This window comes from Lissotriton vulgaris, chromosome 12, assembly GCF_964263255.1.
Source record: "Lissotriton vulgaris chromosome 12, aLisVul1.2, whole genome shotgun sequence".
NCBI lineage: Eukaryota > Metazoa > Chordata > Amphibia > Caudata > Salamandridae > Lissotriton > Lissotriton vulgaris.
The window spans coordinates 227,284,955-227,305,777 of NC_141700.1; the positions used below are offsets into that span (position 1 = coordinate 227,284,955).

The 20,823-nt window shown below is 45.1% G+C and overlaps 1 protein-coding gene across 1 annotated transcript in view; it reads left to right on the plus strand.

Moving 5' to 3' along the window:
• The window catches only part of CDH5 (cadherin 5), a 294,784-nt gene that overhangs the window by 262,140 nt on the left and 11,821 nt on the right, over nucleotides 1-20,823 (plus strand). Inside the window, exon 11 of the mRNA XM_086947719.1 lies at nucleotides 6,214-6,459. Coding sequence (XP_086803845.1) covers nucleotides 6,214-6,459 — 246 coding nt within the window. The remainder of the gene's footprint in view (nucleotides 1-6,213; nucleotides 6,460-20,823) is intronic.

The following is a 20,823-nucleotide window of genomic DNA, read 5'->3' on the forward strand; positions in this document are numbered from 1 at the left end:
TGACTCCGCAGCACCCGACATCCTTTGTGGGAATGCTCAAATCCAGCTCCTGGTTGTCGTCGACACCTCCTGGTCCTCGTGGCTGAAGTGTCAAGCTTCACCTCTTTCACCCGAAATCACCCGACATCGGTTGGCATCTTCTACTCGCCATCCTGGTCACTGGCTAGTGACCAGGACTCTGTCCCCTCTGCTTTCAGGTTCTTCAAATCTCCGATCCAGCCTTGGATCCAACCGGACACTTTTCCTCTGGTCGCCTGCAGCATTTCTTCGCAGCTCTCCATTGGAATCGACGACGAAACCAGACACCAAAAGACACCTATGCACCTGGCTTCCGTGGGTGAGGTAACTTGAGTACTCCAGTGCTCATGTGGGTCTTGACTCTCGAAGTGTCTAAGTCTAAAAGGGTTCCATCGTAGTTCACCTCTAGGTGCCCTTAATCTTTAAAATTGTAACTTGTTTGTTCCCCATAGAAAGTCAATAGTGATCACACATGTGTTTAGACACTGCATGCGTCCCCCGTGGGCCTCCGGCGTCCCTACCTTGGGTGGTTCCTCGTTGCCCTAGCGGTTCTACAGGCCCTAGGCCTGCTTTCTAACCCTCACGTGGTTTTTATACCACTATTTTCTTATATGGCTTGTGAGGCATAACGTATACTGTGCAACTTTTTGTATGCTAATTAAGTTCCTTGTATTGTACTTTTTCCTCTGACTTCATAAAGAGCCCAGAGTGGCTGTGTTTAGAATAAATACATATATATTTGATATATACCTTGTGTGGTGTGCTTTCATTTGATCATTCAAGAGATTACAACTGGTAAAACAACTTGCTTAACTCGCCTCTAAGTCTTAGCCTGAAGGCTGCTCTCCACAGCTAACATTAGGATAGCTTTCTATAAGGTTGACTTCACAACCTACCATGTCGTTTGGACTGGTGCAAGGTGCCCACTAGAATAGTGGAAATCATATGCCAGTCCAACTTCTCACAGGCTCCACAGCAGACGCATATTTGGTTTCCTCTCAGCAGGAGAGCCAATATACAAGCTTTGGAGCCTTGGCCCATCTGTTGCCCAAAGGCAACCTGGAGCTCGACACCCACCTCACAGGGGACCAGCCCAGGTTGCAGTCATCTGCTTAACAAGGGTGAGAAGGTCCCTGTAAAACCGAGTCTCTGACTCGCTCTATTGCAGGTGTGCCTAGCGCTACACTGAGGTAGGATGCAAGCATACCAAAGCACATTCCTGGATGAGGATTCTGCCTCCCCCTTACCTCTGGATGAGGAATTCTGCAAGGTGGTGCACACATCTATATAGCGTACTTTGTCAGCGCCCCTAGCGCCCATACAATACCATTAGCAAAGCAAATGGCTTTAACTTAATCAAAGTAGAGCCCTATTGCCACCAACCACTAAATATTTTAGGCCTAGTTGTTCCTTTCAGGTCGAACAGGTTGTGGACGCATCGCAGCAGCTGTCAGCGTCGAGCGTGTAACTCGCCGAGCAGTTCTCTATATATACCGTGTTACAATTGTCCAGGGACTTGGAAATGCGTCTACGCCCGAGGCTCGGATAAGTAGTTATGCGGACCCATATATGGGGCATCATTGTCTGTGCCAGCTGAGAGGTAGGACTCAAACAGTTTCCGATACATTATTAGTGATAGACACATATTGACGGGAAAGGGATTTTTTTAAACCTTTTCTAGGGGCTGTGAAAACAGGTTTTTCTATTTACAAATGAAAGAGTATTCGAGTTAATGGCCCTGGGATGATGAAAGCCTGAATCGGCCGTGTTAGATTTGGAAGCGGTGCCCTGCACACCTCGCAGCCTGCAGTCGGGCTGTGGGTGGAGGTGCCTGCCTGGGCCATGGGAACACGCACAGGCGGTCGCGCGCTTCTGTCCCCTGCACTCCCCTTGAAAAAAAAGTTACAAAATCCTTGAGAAAGCAAACACTTATAGGTAATGCAATAATAAGTATAGCATGTGAATGTGAAATGTAAGCATGAACAACATGATTACTTTAAAGGTTTTGGTTAATTAGAGCCAAACACACTTTACCGCTAGCCTGGAACTGCTCACCTCTAACAAATGCGCCAAACCTGTTGGGGGGGGTCCTAAGAAGGGAATTGACCGCTCATCGCAATCCTGCCAGGATAAACCACTGGATGTCACTGGCCTTTTGACTAAGATTTTAGACATGAAGGAGGAGGCGAAACAGTTGTGATCTGTTTTTCCCCGGAGGTTCTCTCTAGCTAGGCACAGATGGCAGTGGTTTTCCTGGGCAATGCAAATTGTGCATTCTCAAATGGAGAGGCGCCTCTCTCTGCTCATAAAGATAGACCCAAAGTTGGGTAACCTGGCCTCTTCAGAGGTGGGCCCCTCTGCCCAAGGAGGACTGTTTGGCGAGCCTTCCATTAGGAAATAGGGCAAGTTTGTTTCCATGTTTAATTCACTAGATAAAAAGCAGGCCTCCATCAAGAAGATTTTCAATGTAAAGGTTTTTGCTGGGGCTGGGTGCAGAAGGGGGTGCATTTTCGGTACTTCCTGTCCAACGCCACCCAGAGAGGTCAAGGGTCCCGCCCATTTGCACTGGCAAGAACAAGATAAGTACTTCCATCCAGAAGATTCCAAATCTACCGCAGGGCCAGAGGTGGAGGCATTGGACCCCAAGGATCTGCCCAAGGTGAGAACTCTAGTTTCTTCCCAACTAAGAGTGGGAGGGCGTTTGGCTCTGTTTCTAGAGAACTGGCGACCCCAGACTTCAGGTTCATAGATACTCCAGGTGGTTCAAGGCTTCCATTTAGGCTTCTTGGGGACTGCAATCCAGTCCTGTCGGCCCCTATCTCTTTGTTTCTCCAAGGAGGACTCTGAGCTCATCGATCAAGAGGTGTCAAAACTGTTGGCCAAAGGGGCGATGGTTCATATGACATTGTAGTAAGCAGTGTTTGTAAGCAATCTTTTCCTGGTGTTAAAATCGAGACAGAGACTTCCGCCCAGTCATAAATCTTCGATAATTCAATGATTGGCTCATATACTGTCACTTCAAGATGGAGGATATCCATTTCTGGAGAGACTTGCTGAGAACAGGAGATTAGTTGGTTAGATTAGACCTAAAGGATACTTACCTGACGGTTCTGAATAATCCTCCACACTGCCACTTCTTACAGTTTCTGTGGCAGGATTAGGTATTTGAGTTCAATTTGTTAGAGCAACTGGGTTTCATGATCCAAAAGAAGAAATCGCTACTAGTCCCGGCCCAACAGATGATGTTTCAGGGTTTTGATATAGATTCCAAGGAATCAGATACTCAGTCTGCCTTCCAAAAAGATGGCGAAGATCAAACTCAAGATCAGGAAGATGTTGTCATGGAAGAAGACATCCCTCTGACAACTGGCGTGTCTAGTGGGTTTACTCACCTCCTGGATACAGACAATTTTTCCGGGCCCTCTTCACTACAGGGCACTCCAGGGACTGAAGCCATTCCATCTCCGCCGGGCTCGGAGGAATTTGAAGTCTGTTCCCTTGACAGCAGAAGTGCAAGAAGCAATGCAGTGGTGGCTTATGCATATGGAGGCATGGAAAGGAAGAGCGATCTTCTGTTCCAGCCCGGATATGGTGATAGACATATCCAATGCCAGCGAAACAGGTTTGCAGAAGTGTACTTACAGGAAGAAAGTGGTCATCACAAGAATAGATTATGTATATCAATTGCTTGAAACTTATGGCAGGCTACTTTGAGGCTCGGTGTTGGACCAAGGAAAAAGTGAGCTTCTGTGTCTTGTGGGAGATGGACATTTCCTCAGCAGTCCATAATCTCAATCATCTGGGGGATCCTCATTCCAGGATTCTAGCCCAACTGGCTAAGGAGTTCCAGAATTATTGACTATACGTCACATTTCCACAGCGGAGTATCTTCGTGGGACAGTCAACAATGTGGCAGATTGGCACTCACAGCACCTTCAGGATCTCGGTGTACCTGCATCCATAGGTCTTCGGGATGATTCAGGAACACTGGGGACCATTCACAGTGGACTTGTATTCCTCTCATCTGGATTGTCAGGTAGACAAATGTTTCAGCTGGAGGCTGGATCCACAAGCAGCAGCTACAGAGGCCTCCTTTCAGGAATGGAACAGAGAGACCAGTCATGCCTTTTCCCCCATTCATAATGATCATGTAGCTGCTAGCGCAGCTCCATCATCAGAGGGCAGACCTAGTGGTTGTCACTCTATTTTGGAGGTCTCAAGTCTGGTTGTTAGTAATAATGGAACTTTTTTGGGATTTTCAAATTGTCTACCCCACAGACCAATTCTCCTTCGGGACAATCCAGGGAATCCCCATCACATGATCCAGGCTGGGTCGCTTCGTCCAATGGCATGACGGACTACAGGAGTGGATGGACGATCAGGTGACTTTGAGAGGAAGCTGAGTGTCTCTTGTTGAGGACCTGGGTGGAGGGAACAAATAAGAGGTGCAGATCCACCTGGGGGTGATGGCTGCCTTGGTGTTCAGAGGAATATTGATACTGTGGAATCCAATGTCGTCCACATCTTGAATTTGTTGTCTTCCTTGATGTTGGATAGGTTGGCCTATCGATCAGTAAATACATTTAGGTCAACTATATCGGCAGGACACCTTGCCATTGATGACTTAGCTGTTGGGAAACATACTTTTTGTCAGGAAATTGATGAGGGTACTAAGATTGTCTGTTCCGCCTGAACCTCAGTACTCTGCCATATGGGATGTCACTAAGGGTCTTAACCTTTTTCTATCATGGCGATGTAATAAATATCTTATCAGTAAACAATTATCAGGTAAGTTGGCCATGTTATTATGCCTCCTATCATACAAATAAGTGTCTGATGTCAGAGCCCTGGATATTACAAGGTAGGGTATTCACCCCGGAAGGGGTTACTTTTCACATCTCTAGAAGTACGAAATCTAACTCTAGAGGGGCCTCTTAACCCGATCTTCCTACAGATCCCAAATTATATGTGGTTAGATGCCTTAAAGCTTATGAAACATTATGGAGGAGGTTGGCCCAGCAAGGGAATGCAGCTTCCAATATCCTTATGTAAGCTGTTCAAGGCAGTGTCTTCCCCAATCATTGTCAGATGAGTGAAGTACATTATGCAGGAGGCTGGCATAGACATTGATTTTTTATGCCCACTCAGCGGAAGGGACCATAGCTTCCCAAGTCTTCTCTCTGGGGCTCAATTGGAAGACAACTTGTATGCGGACAAATTGTCGTCAGACTATGTTCAAGATGTTTTATTTTTAACCAGTGGATAATATGGCTACACTGGTCATCGGCTACCTTTGAAATAGCATAATCCTCACCTCCGGTCCTGACACAGAACGTGAAATTTCCTAGCTTTAGTAACGCAAAGTTTCAGTCCTATGAAAGACACTGAGGAGAGGATTATCCCCACCCAAGTTGGATGATCTTTCCATTTCCCCCCTCTACTGACGCTATGGACATCAGGAGTCTGAGAGACGTTTAGTATGACATATTTTGATTACATTGACGGAGGTGTAAATGGCATTTTGTCATGTATAAAATGATGCTCAGGTATATTTGTTCTGCTATTGTGCATGATTGTTTCTCCTCTGGTATCTTTTGATGGATGAGTTATGAGGATTTGTTTTTCACGCAGGAAGTGAATCTTCTATATAGGATTGAACAAAGTACAGCAGAAGTTGTTTGTTGCATGAAGAAAGAGGGGGCATAGAGACCGTTTATGGACTATATTCGGATAGAGACATTGATTGGTTGCTGTTTTTCTCTTCCTTCCCTAGTGTTCATGGGAAAGGAAGTCTTTTGATGGTGTATGGCTGCTTCAGAAAATAAATTGGAGAAAGAGGAACATAATTCTCACTTCTATGTACTTAATAGATTTAGATTTAAAACTTTCCATTACTAGAGCTAGGAAATTTTACCTTCTACACAGCCTGAGTTCCTGGCTGTGAAAAATGGCCTAGACATCTTCCAGAACTACACTTCTATATACATACTGTAATTACAGGGTCTATATTAAGCCTTACTTTCTTATAGTTATTTTACTTTCCGATGCTATTTTAATTGACATTTGTGTATTAAGTACCTGGTTTGTGAATCACATGATCCCAGTGGCAATGTGCACCATCTGTAGGTGAAGGGGAAAGACTGTGAGTATCAGGTAACTGTGCTCATCAGGTCATTGTTTTCTCATTTTGTGCAGATAACACAGCCAGCATCATTGTGACATATGGAGGATTGAGTCGAGAAGAAGCCAAATTCCACTACCTGCTCATCAATATCTCTGACAATGGCAATCCAGTTCAGACCAGCACGAACACTCTGACCATTGGTGTCTGTACCTGCAATGAGAAAGGAGAGTTCAGCGGCTGTGATAAACCTGCCAAACAGGTTGGAGTCAGCGTGCAAGCACTGGTTGCCATTTTTGTCTGCATCCTAACCATTTTAGGTAAGTTTCATTATAAGCACTAACAAATGTTTTTTTCATGCTACTTTTCTGCTTTCTCAGGCAACTGAAATTACCTATATGTATGCATATGGCCTCAATTATGGCATAGAACGTCTCCAATGAGTGGTATTTCGACCTACGCAGCATGTTTTATTGTGTTCCATGAAACTACCTCGAGGTGCCTATAATGTGGATATGAAAGAGATGGAAAGTCAATATGTAAAAAACGTTGCAGAGGTATAGCTCCATGACTTCATAACAAATACCTAGTGACCCTCTGAATATTCAATTCCCTTGGGGGTACTTTTAAGCTACGTCATCTCCCCCCTCTAAATGTAGAAAGGTTAAGAATACAGCAGGGGTCCATCTCACCACATCCCGTGATGACTACTAGAGGAATGGTATGGCTGCAGGCCCCATAGGTAGACTTGTTCAGTTCCTTCTAAACATGGTACACTCTAAGCATGGGCGGAAAATCCGTTTCGCCCGCGGATTTTGGGGATTTTCGGTAAATTCGCAATCCGCGAGATTCGCAAATCTCCCGCAAAATCCGCAAATCCGCGAGCAGCGGATTTTGCTCGCACTGTTCGCGTGAGTTCGCGGCTTCCCAGTACAACTTCGCGCCCCGCGAATAAGTGCAAAATTGCAGAAATACGATCTTAGCAAAACTGAAACTACTTACCAGGTTCAAAAGTTCAGGCTCATCATTAGTAGCCATTTCCTGTAGTGCTTCCTGAGGGGCCCCTCCAGAGTTCAGTTGCCAGTTGCAACTATTATGTGACCCTGCTCTGAACCTCAGAATAGTTACACATATGCCACAAAGGTCCTGAATTACAGCTAAGGGAGACAAGCAGGAGCCAGGCTGGAAGTTCAAATCCATTAATCAGCCCCTAATTCATTATTGTCAGTTGGGGCAGGGCAGGTGTTGTAACTAATTTTGCAACAATGAAAGCACTTAGCAAGTGCAAAAGATCACTAATCAGGAAGCACTAAGGAAGCAGGTGCCAGCTAAAAAAATATTCTGTGACACATTAATCAGCCCCAAATTAATTCAGGTCACTTGAGGCAGGGAAGGTGTGCTTGCGTTGCCACAATAATGTACACTGACTGGACAACCAGAGGGTGCTGTGATGAAACAGAGGGTGGCATGGGTGGGCCAGAGGGTGGCATGAGTAGTCAGAGAGTGGCAGTGGTGACAGGGAGTGGCAGTGATGAAGAAGAGTGTCCCAAACAGGCTGGACACGTAGAAACAACAAGTTCGCGAAACTTGCGACCCGACAGGTAAGTTCGCAATTTGCGAAATTGTACAAAACCCTCGCGAACTGGCAGAAACCCGTGCAAACACAAAAAAAAAAATCCGCAAATTCGCGAGAATTCGCGTATTTTGCGGATTGCGAGTTCGCAAATCCGCAAAATTCGCGAACGCGAGATTCGCAAAATTCGCCCATGTTTAGTACACTCCACTCTTTCTTGCATCTGGTACACACCAATGTGAGCACCAATGTGTAAAAGGAAGTTGGCGCAAATCGGTTTTGGCACTGCACATGGGTTAACTTTCAGCGCAAAATAGCTTTTGCGCATAAAAGTAAGCATTACTGCTGTTAGCACTGTTTTGCAGCACCTAGATTTGGCAAGCACTGGTGCAAACCTTCAGCAAATCTGGGCCTTGGTTTTCCTCCTATCTTTTTATAGTCAACTAGCACAAGTTTTGGTCTTTTCCCATCAAGTGAAACTGCTGTGTACGATTGGATTCATTACACAATAATGAGTAAGAAACGTCAACTATCCCAATGCTGCATTTTTGAAGCAGCCCCAGAGGAGGACAATTCAAAAGTTGTTTCTAATGAAAAGCATATTGCTAATTTGGGATATATTGTAGCATCCAAGTGTTTTAGTTTAATTCTGGGTTAATTCTGCCTCTTTAGAATTGCAAATAAGAAAATTCAAACAATATACACATTACAAAATGAATGTATCCTTTGATAATTCACACACTTGGATGCACACAATTTCACTCACCCGCGAGTACACAGTAGCAGATATCATACATGAAGATGCATGTGTTCGATGGTTATGTGGCAAATGATCTCTGAGGTGAAGTGAGTATTCCTCATTTTTAATACTGCTGCTAATGCTTTGCTGGTGCCCTGGTTGTAGGGTGAACATTCTTCATACAGGGCTGCCTGGGTTGTGCATCATCATTGTATATATGTATTTACTACTGCACCTAATGAAGGGATGCCAATTCAGCAAAATGCCAAGGGTGACGTAAGTGACATCATATACCTTTTGACTTCAATGATATCTCAATACTTCTCAACATGATCAGGTCACTTTGCAGTTACCAGCTCATCATATGCTCTGAGTATGGAGATATCAGTGCAGATCAGTATAGAAATGCACTGTCAAAACCCTCCAAATCTCTTCATATATGGGAATTAGTGTGAGGTTAAGGGGGAGTCTTGCAAACAGTTGAGGACTCAAACATCATTACAGCACCTCTACCTCAGACATTCTGTCACATCCACCTTCCTTCTTCTTTCAGTCTACCACCTAAATATTTACTCTACCTCTGGTGTATAGGCATGTCTTTCCTGTCACATACACCATACCTCTGTGACTCCTTCTCCCACCCTATGGCTCCATTCAACCAGTTAAGGGCCCAATTAGGATGGTGGGCGGACTTTAGTGCGCCTGCAACGCTAGCGGTGTTGGGACCGGCCGCCAGCGGTGTGGCGGTCCCGCACCGCCAATTAGGAGGCAACCGCCACCGTGGCGGTCACATCCCGCATCTTTGACATTGCGGCGGGTGCTGCTGTAAACAGCACCGGCCGGAATGCCAAAGATGCATGTTGTGCATTACCATGCACAATGTGGCAGGTACTGTGCGGTGCCTGCCACCTTGTGACTGGCAATGAGGGGGGGTACCATATGTACCCCAAGTGCAGTCCCAAACTCCCGGGGGCCCGCAACGGGCCCCCAAAGCAATTCCCAACAGCCTTTCCATGGCAGCAAAGCCTTCATGGAAAGGCCTTCACATCACACCATCCTAATATGGATGGCAGTGCCTGCTAGGCACCACCACCATATTAGGAGCCAATTCCACCCGGTAGGCAATGGAATTGAGAGAGCGCAAACTGAACAAAATGCATGAGTGCACCATAAGTACAAGTCGGTCGCACAACCATAATAGAAGTGATTATAAGTGTTGAAAATATATTCACCTATACTTAGACTTGTGTAGTTAACATAGAGATTTTATATAGAAGTGGGACTGACGCAGAAATGTGTGGAAAATATTTAGTCTTATTAGACGTGATTAATCAGGATCCATGTTATGTAGCTGCTAACGGAGGAATGTCATGCTGCAGAGCATAGAAGGGAACAGGCCTCATGGCCAGGGCAGAGAGGATTGGAAATGTGCACTTAAACATGACATGGATTGCACTATGTTATTTAGTAATTCTGTTTATTCGTTAGATTTATATTCCATAGAAGTGTTTCTCATAATTAAAGAATAAGGTGTTAACATGTTATTTTAATTCTCGAAAGGATTTGAAGAGAATAGAACCTCTGCGAGAATTGTTGTAGGCCTGAAAAGAGAAAAAGGTTTTTTCTGATTTGCACGTGCTGGTACATGTCGAGTTGTGTCGAGAAATAAGTTGCAAACTTCTGTTAGAAGTCTATGAGAATTGGGACCCAAGTTGCGGATGTCTGTCTGCAGGTGCGAGGGGGGTTCCAATTAAGAGTTTGATGAATAGAGCTCTGTTCGAGGAGACTGGTACAGACATGGAGGAGGATTCAGGAATGTTTCGGGGGTATCAGCGAGCTGGAGAAGAAGCCTGGGAAGCAAGGTCAACGCTAAACACGAGGCCCAAAGGAAGATCATCATGGAAAAAGCCAGAACCGACACCACGTGAGGGGCGTCTCGTGAGGGGCGTTTCAACTGTAATTGTGATTTTGTATTAGGGACAGCACCCCTGGGTGGAGAGAGAGCAGATGCCTGAGGACCTTTGAGAGAGCGGATGGGTAGGCAGAGAAAGGTCATGACTGGAGATCATAGGTTTTCACCTAAGACTAAGAGTGGGTGAACTTCTTAGGAAGTCATTCACAGCTGACACCTTTGATAGGTTGGGATTTTGTTAAGTAGGGATACCATCTAGTACAGAGTAGGGACAGCCTAACCTGATTCCTTCCTTCCTTTGTAAATGATGGATAGATTACAATTTGTGTCTATTCTTGCAACCCTGATGATTTTGGAATTAGTTTTAGTGATATTCTTTGGTCGCCTAAGAGTTTTTAGAGAACATATGTTTGTATTAGTGCCTCTATATCTTTTGAATCTCGTTTTGAGATGCCTGTATTTGCAGTTATCCGTGACTCTATAATAAACCTTTGAAACTTAGAAGTAGTATGTGGTTTTTCAGAGTCGAGCCCATTATTAGTCAAACTAACCTGGTATTGGATGCACTTTCTTTCCTCAATGACAGGCAATAAAGATTCAGTCGACCTGAACGGGGTTTAGATCTGGAGTGGTAAACTAGAGATCAAAAATCCCGCCCTCCAGTTGGTAGCAGAGGATGGTTGCCTTCTTGAGGAAGGTGATCTAGGCCAGGTTAGATTACCCCAAGGCCCCTAGAGATCGATGATCAGAAGAACCGCCCGCCGAAGAGGGTGCTGACGGCGTGAGAAAGAAAAGCAGCAGTATCGGCCGAGAGTGAGTATAAAGGGTCATGCGTGTTAGATTGCGGTGTTTTGTGTTGTATCTATGTTGTAATGTCTTGCGGAGTTGAATGCCTGTAGAGTGACTGTGGAACAGGTTGTGAGCGCGCGCAACCGGTGCAAATCTTAAGTTCAGAAGAGAGCTTAAGTGGTTCGGGTGTATCGGACATCCAGAGTAATTGTCAACCAGTGTGAAGGGGGTCATGAGGTACCATTGATCGCCCGCAGGACCGTGATAGGGGGAACGTAAGAGTGAGTGTGTGAGTAACGGACGCTGGTCGTAAGTTACTGTGTGTAAGCAACCTATCAGAGAGACGATTGCCTGGAAAGGCATTTCGTCAGTTGTGGTGACAATTACAGATAAACTGTGGACACACAGGCAAGAGAAGTGATCGCTTGGTCGGAAGTAATCACCTTTCAGTGTATGAATGGGACGCATGCGTGACCGAGAGACGAGCTGAGAAAGGAGGGGAACTGCTGCGAAGGGGAGACGAGTGACGTCAGAAAGTGCCGCGCTGGGATTGGCCGGTAGGGGTGAGACCGCGCTGTGATAGGCCAGCTAGCAAAGCCGCTCTAGGATTGGCGGATTGTCACCAGGAAGTAAACAGAATAGCGAATCAGGAAATTGTACATTTGATCATGAAGTGTTTTAAATGGTTAAGAGCGATGTTTAAGAGAGAGAGGCGGAGATCTTATGATGGGGAAGAGGCCCCGCCGGCTAATTATATGGCGACGAATGTTGGGTTGCATACTATATTGTGGATTTCAAATTGGTGTAAGATTACGGAAGGGAATGAGGAACTGACGTTTCCAAAGTATGGGACGTTTAGATTAGAGATATTACATCAGTTAAAAGCAGTTATGACCTCAATGAGACCTCTGCCTAGACAGACCCAGTTTGAAGCCCTTAATGCATGGATTAGGGCGGCGCACAATAGGAACCAGAAAAGGGCGCCAAGAAAGGGTAAAACGATCGGTGCAGGCTGCCGAGGTCCCGTCGTGCCAGGACTTGTGTCATGACCTGTGCCCTGGAGACTGGGTACTGGTCAAAAAGCACGTCAGAAGAAGCTGCCTAGATGTCCGGTGGCGTGGGCCCTGCCAGATCATCCTAACATCGAATACTGCTGTGAAAGTGGGAGGACTGCCCAATTGGATCCACGCGTCCCATACGCGGAGAGTTCCAGCACCTCTGGAAGAAACAGCTCCTCTCTCGGATGTAAGTCCAGCTGTGGACAGAGAAGCCATAGAGGGGGCCAGCCAAGCTGTAGAGGTGCCAGAAGAAGCTGGAAGCGTGTCTGACCAGGCCGAGGACGGTCAGTACAATAGTGAAACCGACGACGCTACAGAAGGAGGAAGTAGCTGGGAGTATGAATCAGACGCTGGCCAAGCTGAAAGTGAGCACGAGACAAGCAGAAGGTCAAGGAGCAGGAGGGCAAGGCGTGAAGAGGCCAGCTGGCCGCAGAGGAGAAGGTCAAGCCTGAGGTCAACTCCAGAGAGACCCCTTGCTCCAATATCCGAAGACTCAGACCTGGACGAAGGCGCTCTGGGCTCTGAAGCAACAGGTCCAAGAAGGTCAAGGAGAGTACGTGTGCCTAGCAGAAGATACGCCACTCCTGAGTGGACATACCTGGCGACAGATGTCTTGGGAACGAGCAACAGGGAGAATAAGGGCGGTGATAGTGACCAGCACTGAACCCATCATCACAGTAGAAGTACAGCTGTTGGTGCCTGGAGTCAAAACAGAAGGGTCACTAACGTTCAAAATCCCCAACCCTCCCTACCTAAGCAAGTTAAAGCACATGTTCTTCACCGAATTACAATTCCCCGACTTCGGAACAACGATAACAAGTCATGAAGAGCACATTCTTCGTTTGGAAATATTGAACTACGCTATCCAAGCCGCTGGTTCAAGCCTCATTGTAGATGCTTAAAGACTTTGTAAATAAACGAGAGTGAGAGGATAACCTAGCGCCTAGTGGAAGAAGAGAAAACTTAGGGACTTTTCCTTTAAGTTGACGGAGAAGGGCTAGGGTTGTCTGTGTTAAGGTTCAAAAAGACTTTGCAAAAAGAGATTGCCAGCTTCCGATTGTGTGGTTCTAAAGACTGAAGGATCAAGAGAGACTGTAAAGAAAACTCAAAGAGAAAGAACTTTGTGTTGAATAGGAGAAAGGAATCATACTGTCTGAAGAACATGGAGGCCGGTAATCCGAACCGCAGAGCCAAATGTATAATAGGCACACTAATAGTGGGAGTGATATTTCTTATAGCTTTAGTAGTTACTGTATCATATGTGATGGGACACGAGAGTGAGGCAAGGGTACCAGACGCAAAATCTGTAGTGACACCAAAACCCACTGTTGCTAGTAAGAAAGGGGAAACAATACAGGAGAAAGCGTTATTAGCAGCAGAAACCCGTAGGTTACATATGGATGAGTCCCAGGGCGACTATAGGTCAAATGCTTATGCCAAACTGTTATATTAGTATGTTGATGCCATGGAGGTCAAGGACTGTTATGTGTGTATGCAACTGCCTGCGTCTGTGGATGAAGGCATTAGATACCACCACCTCCCACTGACTTATGGCATTACATGTAGCTTATTGCTTAGCATATTTTACGGACGAGATAGTTTTGAGTACTACTTTTCTAATTATGATTCGGTGTTACCAGAAGTCCCAAATTACAAGCAAATGAATAAATGGGACTACTATAAGAGTGAAGACAGATTGGCGAAATTCTTCATTCCTTGGGATACTTTAGATACTTCACATGCCCGCAGAAATAACCTGACTTGCAAAGTGTCAGAAGTCGAGAAGAAGTTTATAGGGCGTTATAGAAGGCAAAAGATTCTGAAAAAATCAGGACAGTGGAAGACAGATTGGACCGAGGAGGAGAAAGCACACAAAAGGAAGGGTAGTAGTGGTCCAATAGCTTTGGATCGAACACAGAAAGGGAAGTTATGCCTTCACAGAAGCCAAACGTACTACGAAAATGTATTCGTAGGGGAGGTCAGTTGTGAACATGCTTTTAGATTAGAATATTACACAAAGGACTTCTTGAAAGGAATGCAAGTGATTCCAAATGTATATTTTGTATGTGGAAGAAATGCCTACGTGAGACTACCTGATAACTGGTACGGATCATGTTATTTGGCAATTGTCTTCCCCAAAATATACCATGCCCAAGACTTAGAGATCATAGAGGGCAAGGTCCCAACAAGAGGGAGAAGAGACCTGGGGGATGCGGAAATAGTTGGAGATGTATTTGGCGCTGCATTTCCTCTTTTAGGACTGATCCTTAATGATGTCAAAATTAGGATACTGGCAACAGTCGTAGACAGATTGTCTGCCAGTACTGCTAGATCCTTAATGCTGGTGGAAGGAGAGATGCAGTCGATAAGGGCCATGGTGCTTCAGAACCGTCTTGCGTTAGACGTTCTGCTAGCCAAGGAGGGCGGAGTCTGTAAGGCTTTGAGGGTCCAGGAATGCTGTACTTACATTCCAGACAATTCAAAAACCCTTGAGAAAGTCATTATGAACATAACTAACATTCACAAAGAGATCGAAGACCTAACTAAAGTAAATGTTTGGGAAAAAGTGGGTCATGGAATGGGTGAAGTTGGAGGTTGGTTCGCCAACATAGGGAAGAGCTTTGTATGGTATATACTGAAGCCTATCATCATAATAGTGATCTGTGTGATCATATTGTGGGGATTGGTGAGGTCGTACCAATGGTACAGATCAAATAGGTTGGAGAGATCCAGGAGAGAACAGGAACGGAGATTAGCTGCAATGCAGGACAATCAGTACAGGAGTCTGAGGGCTTTAGAAATGCTGAAACGAGGGGGGATTGCAACTAGTTCAGTTTAAATTTTGATGATGACCACGAGAGGTCATCAAAGGGGGGAACTGAGAGAGCGCAAACTGAACAAAATGCATGAGTGCACCATAAGTACAAGTCGTCGCACAACCATAATAGAAGTGCTTATAAGTGTTGAAAATATATTCACCTATACTTAGACTTGTGTAGTTAACATAGAGATTTTATATAGAAGTGGGACTGACGCAGAAATGTGTGGAAAATATTTAGTCTTATTAGACGTGATTAATCAGGATCCATGTTATGTAGCTGCTAACGGAGGAATGTCATGCTGCAGAGCATAGAAGGGAACAGGCCTCATGGCCAGGGCAGAGAGGATTGGAAATGTGCACTTAAACATGACATGGATTGCACTATGTTATTTAGTAATTCTGTTTATTCGTTAGATTTATATTCCATAGAAGTGTTTCTCATAATTAAAGAATAAGGTGTTAACATGTTATTTTAATTCTCGAAAGGATTTGAAGAGAATAGAACCTCTGCGAGAATTGTTGTAGGCCTGAAAAGAGAAAAAGGTTTTTTCTGATTTGCACGTGCTGGTACATGTCGAGTTGTGTCGAGAAATAAGTTGCAAACTTCTGTTAGAAGTCTATGAGAATTGGGACCCAAGTTGCGGATGTCTGTCTGCAGGTGCGAGGGGGGTTCCAATTAAGAGTTTGATGAATAGAGCTCTGTTCGAGGAGACTGGTACAGACATGGAGGAGGATTCAGGAATGTTTCGGGGGTATCAGCGAGCTGGAGAAGAAGCCTGGGAAGCAAGGTCAACGCTAAACACGAGGCCCAAAGGAAGATCATCATGGAAAAAGCCAGAACCGACACCACGTGAGGGGCGTCTCGTGAGGGGCGTTTCAACTGTAATTGTGATTTTGTATTAGGGACAGCACCCCTGGGTGGAGAGAGAGCAGATGCCTGAGGACCTTTGAGAGAGCGGATGGGTAGGCAGAGAAAGGTCATGACTGGAGATCATAGGTTTTCACCTAAGACTAAGAGTGGGTGAACTTCTTAGGAAGTCATTCACAGCTGACACCTTTGATAGGTTGGGATTTTGTTAAGTAGGGATTCCATCTAGTACAGAGTAGGGACAGCCTAACCTGATTCCTTCCTTCCTTTGTAAATGATGGATAGATTACAATTTGTGTCTATTCTTGCAACCCTGATGATTTTGGAATTAGTTTTAGTGATATTCTTTGGTCGCCTAAGAGTTTTTAGAGAACATATGTTTGTATTAGTGCCTCTATATCTTTTGAATCTCGTTTTGAGATGCCTGTATTTGCAATTATCCGTGACTCTATAATAAACCTTTGAAACTTAGAAGTAGTATGTGGTTTTTCAGAGTCGAGCCCATTATTAGTCAAACTAACCTGGTATTGGATGCACTTTCTTTCCTCAATGACAGGCAATAAAGATTCAGTCGACCTGAACTGGGTTTAGATCTGGAGTGGTAAACTAGAGATCAAAAATCCTGCCCTCCCAGAATGATTGCCGACTGGCGGAAAAGCAATGGATGCACTTTGCGTCTGCCGCGAAACCCCCCCGCTATTGTAATATGGCGGGGGGTTTCACTGGTTACGATGTCATAACTATCGCCACCTCCGGCTCGGTGGTGGCGAACGTCACAACATCATAATGAGCGGAGCCCCTTAGTCTCTATCTTGACTTACCTCTTCATGCACATCACTCTCTACAACTGCATACATCTACCTTTTCCTCTGTTTGGTTTCCCTTGCTCTCTCCTCGCTTGTTCTTTCTCTTTCTACATTTTTAGGTTTTGTCTGTGCATTGCTTGCACTGGGCTTGTGAAATCTATTGTATTTACTATATCTTAAAAGGGACTTACTTTCCTTTTGGTCTGTGTGTTTGTCAGTTGACTTTTCCTCCTTTTCATTGGTTGTAGGCATTTTATTTCCGGTTGTTCCATGTGTCTTTCTCTTATCTGTCTCCTGTGGCCCAAGTACTCATTCTCATTCGCCGCTTCTCGCTTTGATGGGTGGAACTACTTTAATTTGCTTGCTGCACACACGCACCGTTTATTGTTTTTGCTTAAGGCTGCACAGCATTTACTGTTTGCATTTTGTTATCTGTCCCTGGCTGCACGCATTTAGAGCATGCTTCTTAACATCATTTATCTCGTCCTGTCAGCACTCATTTCTTTTTACATTTTTGCCTCCATTGCCTTGTTTTTATTAAATTCTTGCCTCCGATGCCTTGGAACTAATTATCTAGCGTCACTGAATGTCAGAGATGCTTCTGTTGCTGTGATGAAATGTTCTTTGTAAGGCACACTGTTGCTGTGAGCAGCCAGTGGCCACGGCTGATTGCAAGCATGCACGCAGGCGAGTGGAGGTCACCAGCTCACCATTTACTGTTAGCAGCGACTCCCTCATGCCCTGCTGTAAACTAGGTACGTTTTAATGCCTCAAATACGAGTCACTTCCTTTTTATGGCCTTTCATAAAATAAGTGTAGGTATTAGACTATGTAACGGTACCCCGCTTACAAACCACATAATGATGAAAGGCCTTGTTAGCCCTGTTGAGAATTCGAGTTCATAATCTGGGGATCACAGGAATTTGGCGCTGAGTTTTTACTCACTAAGCCGGATTGCCGGCAATTGGTTCAACATAATCTCCACCATGCGCTTATATACTGTTCCCGACATGTGCGAAAGCAGAACATTTAAATAGTTCTGTTTTCCTTGCTCATCCACCATCAGCAGTTAATTAGCCACAGAATGTGCAACCAGAGTTCATGAGATTTAAGGCTGGTGTGAGCTTCTAAAAGAATGAGCAATGCCTATTTGCACACACTCACTTAAAAACTCTATAGCAGTAGGAACATTCAGGGCCCAATTCACAGAATGAATTTAAGACTAAATCCTAAACTTACTACTATTTGGTATTCACAGAATGCACTTACTACTTTCGGGATTCACAGAGTGAACTTACTACTTTCGGGATTCACAGAATGAACTTACTACTTTCGGTATTCACAGAATAGATTTAAGACTACTAACTTTACTTCCGTACTCGGGCCGTAAATTCCAGCCCGGAGGCGGAGCTTCCGGCTTGGGGGTGGAGCTACGGCCCACAGGCGGAGCTTACGGCCCGGAGGCGGAGCTTGTGGCCCAGAGGTGGAGATTTCAGCCATGGCTAAATACCCACCTCTGAGCCGGAAGCTCAGTTTCCAAGCCGCAAGCTCCGCCTCTGGGCCGTAAGCTCCGCCCCAAGCCATAAGCTCCGCCTCCAGGCCTGAATTTACGGCCCGAGTGCGGACGTAAAGGTAGTAGTCTTAAATCTATTCTGTGAATACCGAAAGTAGTAAGCACATTCTGTGAATCCCGAAAGTAGTAAGTTCACTTTGTGAATCCCGAAAGTAGTAAGTGTATTCTGTGAATACCAAATAGTAGTAAGTTTAGGATTTAGTCTTAAATTCATTCTGTGAATCGGGCCCTCTATGTTCAGCAGACCACATGTTGTGTGTTGTGTGCCAGCCAACGCTCTCTTGGTTTCCCACACACTTATTACATTACAAACACATTCACAAGTACTAAAAAGACAACAGCTGCATTCTGCACCATTTCTTTGGCTTGCGAAATTACTTAAAGCATTTTGCTCCAGCGCAGCAACAGACGAGGCAAACTGTGACACATTGCAAAAAATACATCATGTCAATATGGCTTGGAATATATGTTACATATTTAATTCATTTTTACAAAGAAAACTTGGTCTGTGAATATTGTTTTTAAAAAAAACATGGATCCAGATATTTTTCACTCTTTTCTACTGATGTTATAAGAAATGGAACATATTCATTGCGTGTCAGACAGTCGCAGATACAGGTCCGTCCAACCTCCGGTCGACGGTCCCAACTGCCTAATGGTGATGTAGCCGCGCATGGTATGGTCACAAACAACCTTTTTGTATGGGAGTTTGTTCTGCGGTCAGAAACCGGCTGCAGCACAAGCTCCCATACAGAACAAGCATTTACAATGCAATGGTCTCGGCATTATTAAAGGTAGAGCTATTGACATTGCTCATGACTTTTTTTTTTTAAATCATAAATAAATAGCATGGTCATTTACATTGCCAATAGCTTAATCGTTAAATAAATGGCATTGCACTCTGAATCTGCACTCTGAATCTGCACTCTGCACTCACACTCTGCACTCTGCACTCTGAATCTGAACAGAGCCACGCACACACAGACAGACAGAGCCACGCACACATAGGCACAGAAAAACCGGGATGACAAGCAGGGAACAGAGGCTCTGTCTTGATGGCATCAGCAAAAAAAATTGGCAAAGGAAAGAGATCCCCATTGGCAAAGTCAAAGAGGCAAGCCGCGAGACCCATTGGCTTATTTTCCTTTCTTGTCGCAAATCTGTTCTATTTGCTTCATGCTGTCACAAATTTAGGAGATTTACTGGTACAATGTCAAGTTTACCTGTATGCAGAAGGGCTGTTATCCATCTGTACTCCTGCAGGCAGGCTTTGCCCGTTATCTTTTGCAAGCACTGGGCTACAGGGCAACAACTTTCAGCATCGTGTTTATAAAATGTCGACGTTGAATATCACACTAAACTCTCAAATTGTTTCCGTTTAGGATGATTCTGGTGTAGGTTACTGATAGAGCATCCCGGATTACGCACACTTCGTGTCAATTATTGCTTGCAGAACCTACTGCGAAAGTTGTTGAGTTTAATTAATTAATCATTTAATCTTATAATCGCCCTGCCTGCCCATAACTTTCCATTTCCTCAGCCCCAACAGGTTTGGGAGCCGGTGACTATTCCCAGTTCATTAACTGACTGACCTCTGCATTAACACCCCCTCGGCCTAAAAAGCACTAGCAGCAGGAAGCAGCAGGCTTTCATGCATGTCTGAAGCACTGCATCTGGGTTGTTTCTGCGATAAACAAGAAATACAAGATAAGCAGTAGTTCTTCACTTATATATTCACAAACTCAAAGTGTGTTAGGTAACTGATCTACACTGCATTACCATCGGCTCACTAGACTCAGACAGTAAGAATCAGAAACATCCTATTTCTTATTTCACTGAAATCTATTTTTAGAGCTCCACCAAAGCCATGCCTTTTAAAAAGTGGTTAAAATCCATTGCTGTCCGAATTCTTCTTTCGACTATTTAGCAGTCGATAATTCACGATAGCAGTGCATTTCAGTCTGGCGCACTCACAACAGTATAAATCTCATAATTAGACAAATGAGATCAGAGCTCAATCCTGTGATGTCTACAGACACAAAATAAATAGTCCAGCCTCCACATGACAGCTCAACAAAGCGGCACTAAAACTTTCAGGCACTCCTTGAATCCTATCCGGAAACACTGTCCCTCTATACAGCTCTTGTAGGTCTGCATGGACTACATCAGGACAATTGTTGCACGGCAGAAAGGGGCTTCAAAGATGGGAGGGGGGCGCTGGTATCCTTGGATTGCTTGCCCAGGACGGTGGGAGGGGGTTAAGCGCTCGAGTCATCGCGGAGCTGCACAATGGTGCTTCAACGCTGGCTTCGGCCGGAGGCGGGGTGGGGGGAGGGGAGGGGAGGGGGGGCTCGCAAGGGAGCATGACACATGTTTCCTAAAGAGTGACCGAGTGAGGCGGGCACCAATTTGAGGCGGGGGGGATGTGGGGGAGGCAGGGAGCTACGGCGGGTAGCGGGAGGAGATTGCCGGTCTGATGGACGGGGACGGGTTTGTGGTCGTGGGGGGGCACGGGGCATCTTTGGCGGCCTAAAAGAAATGCTGC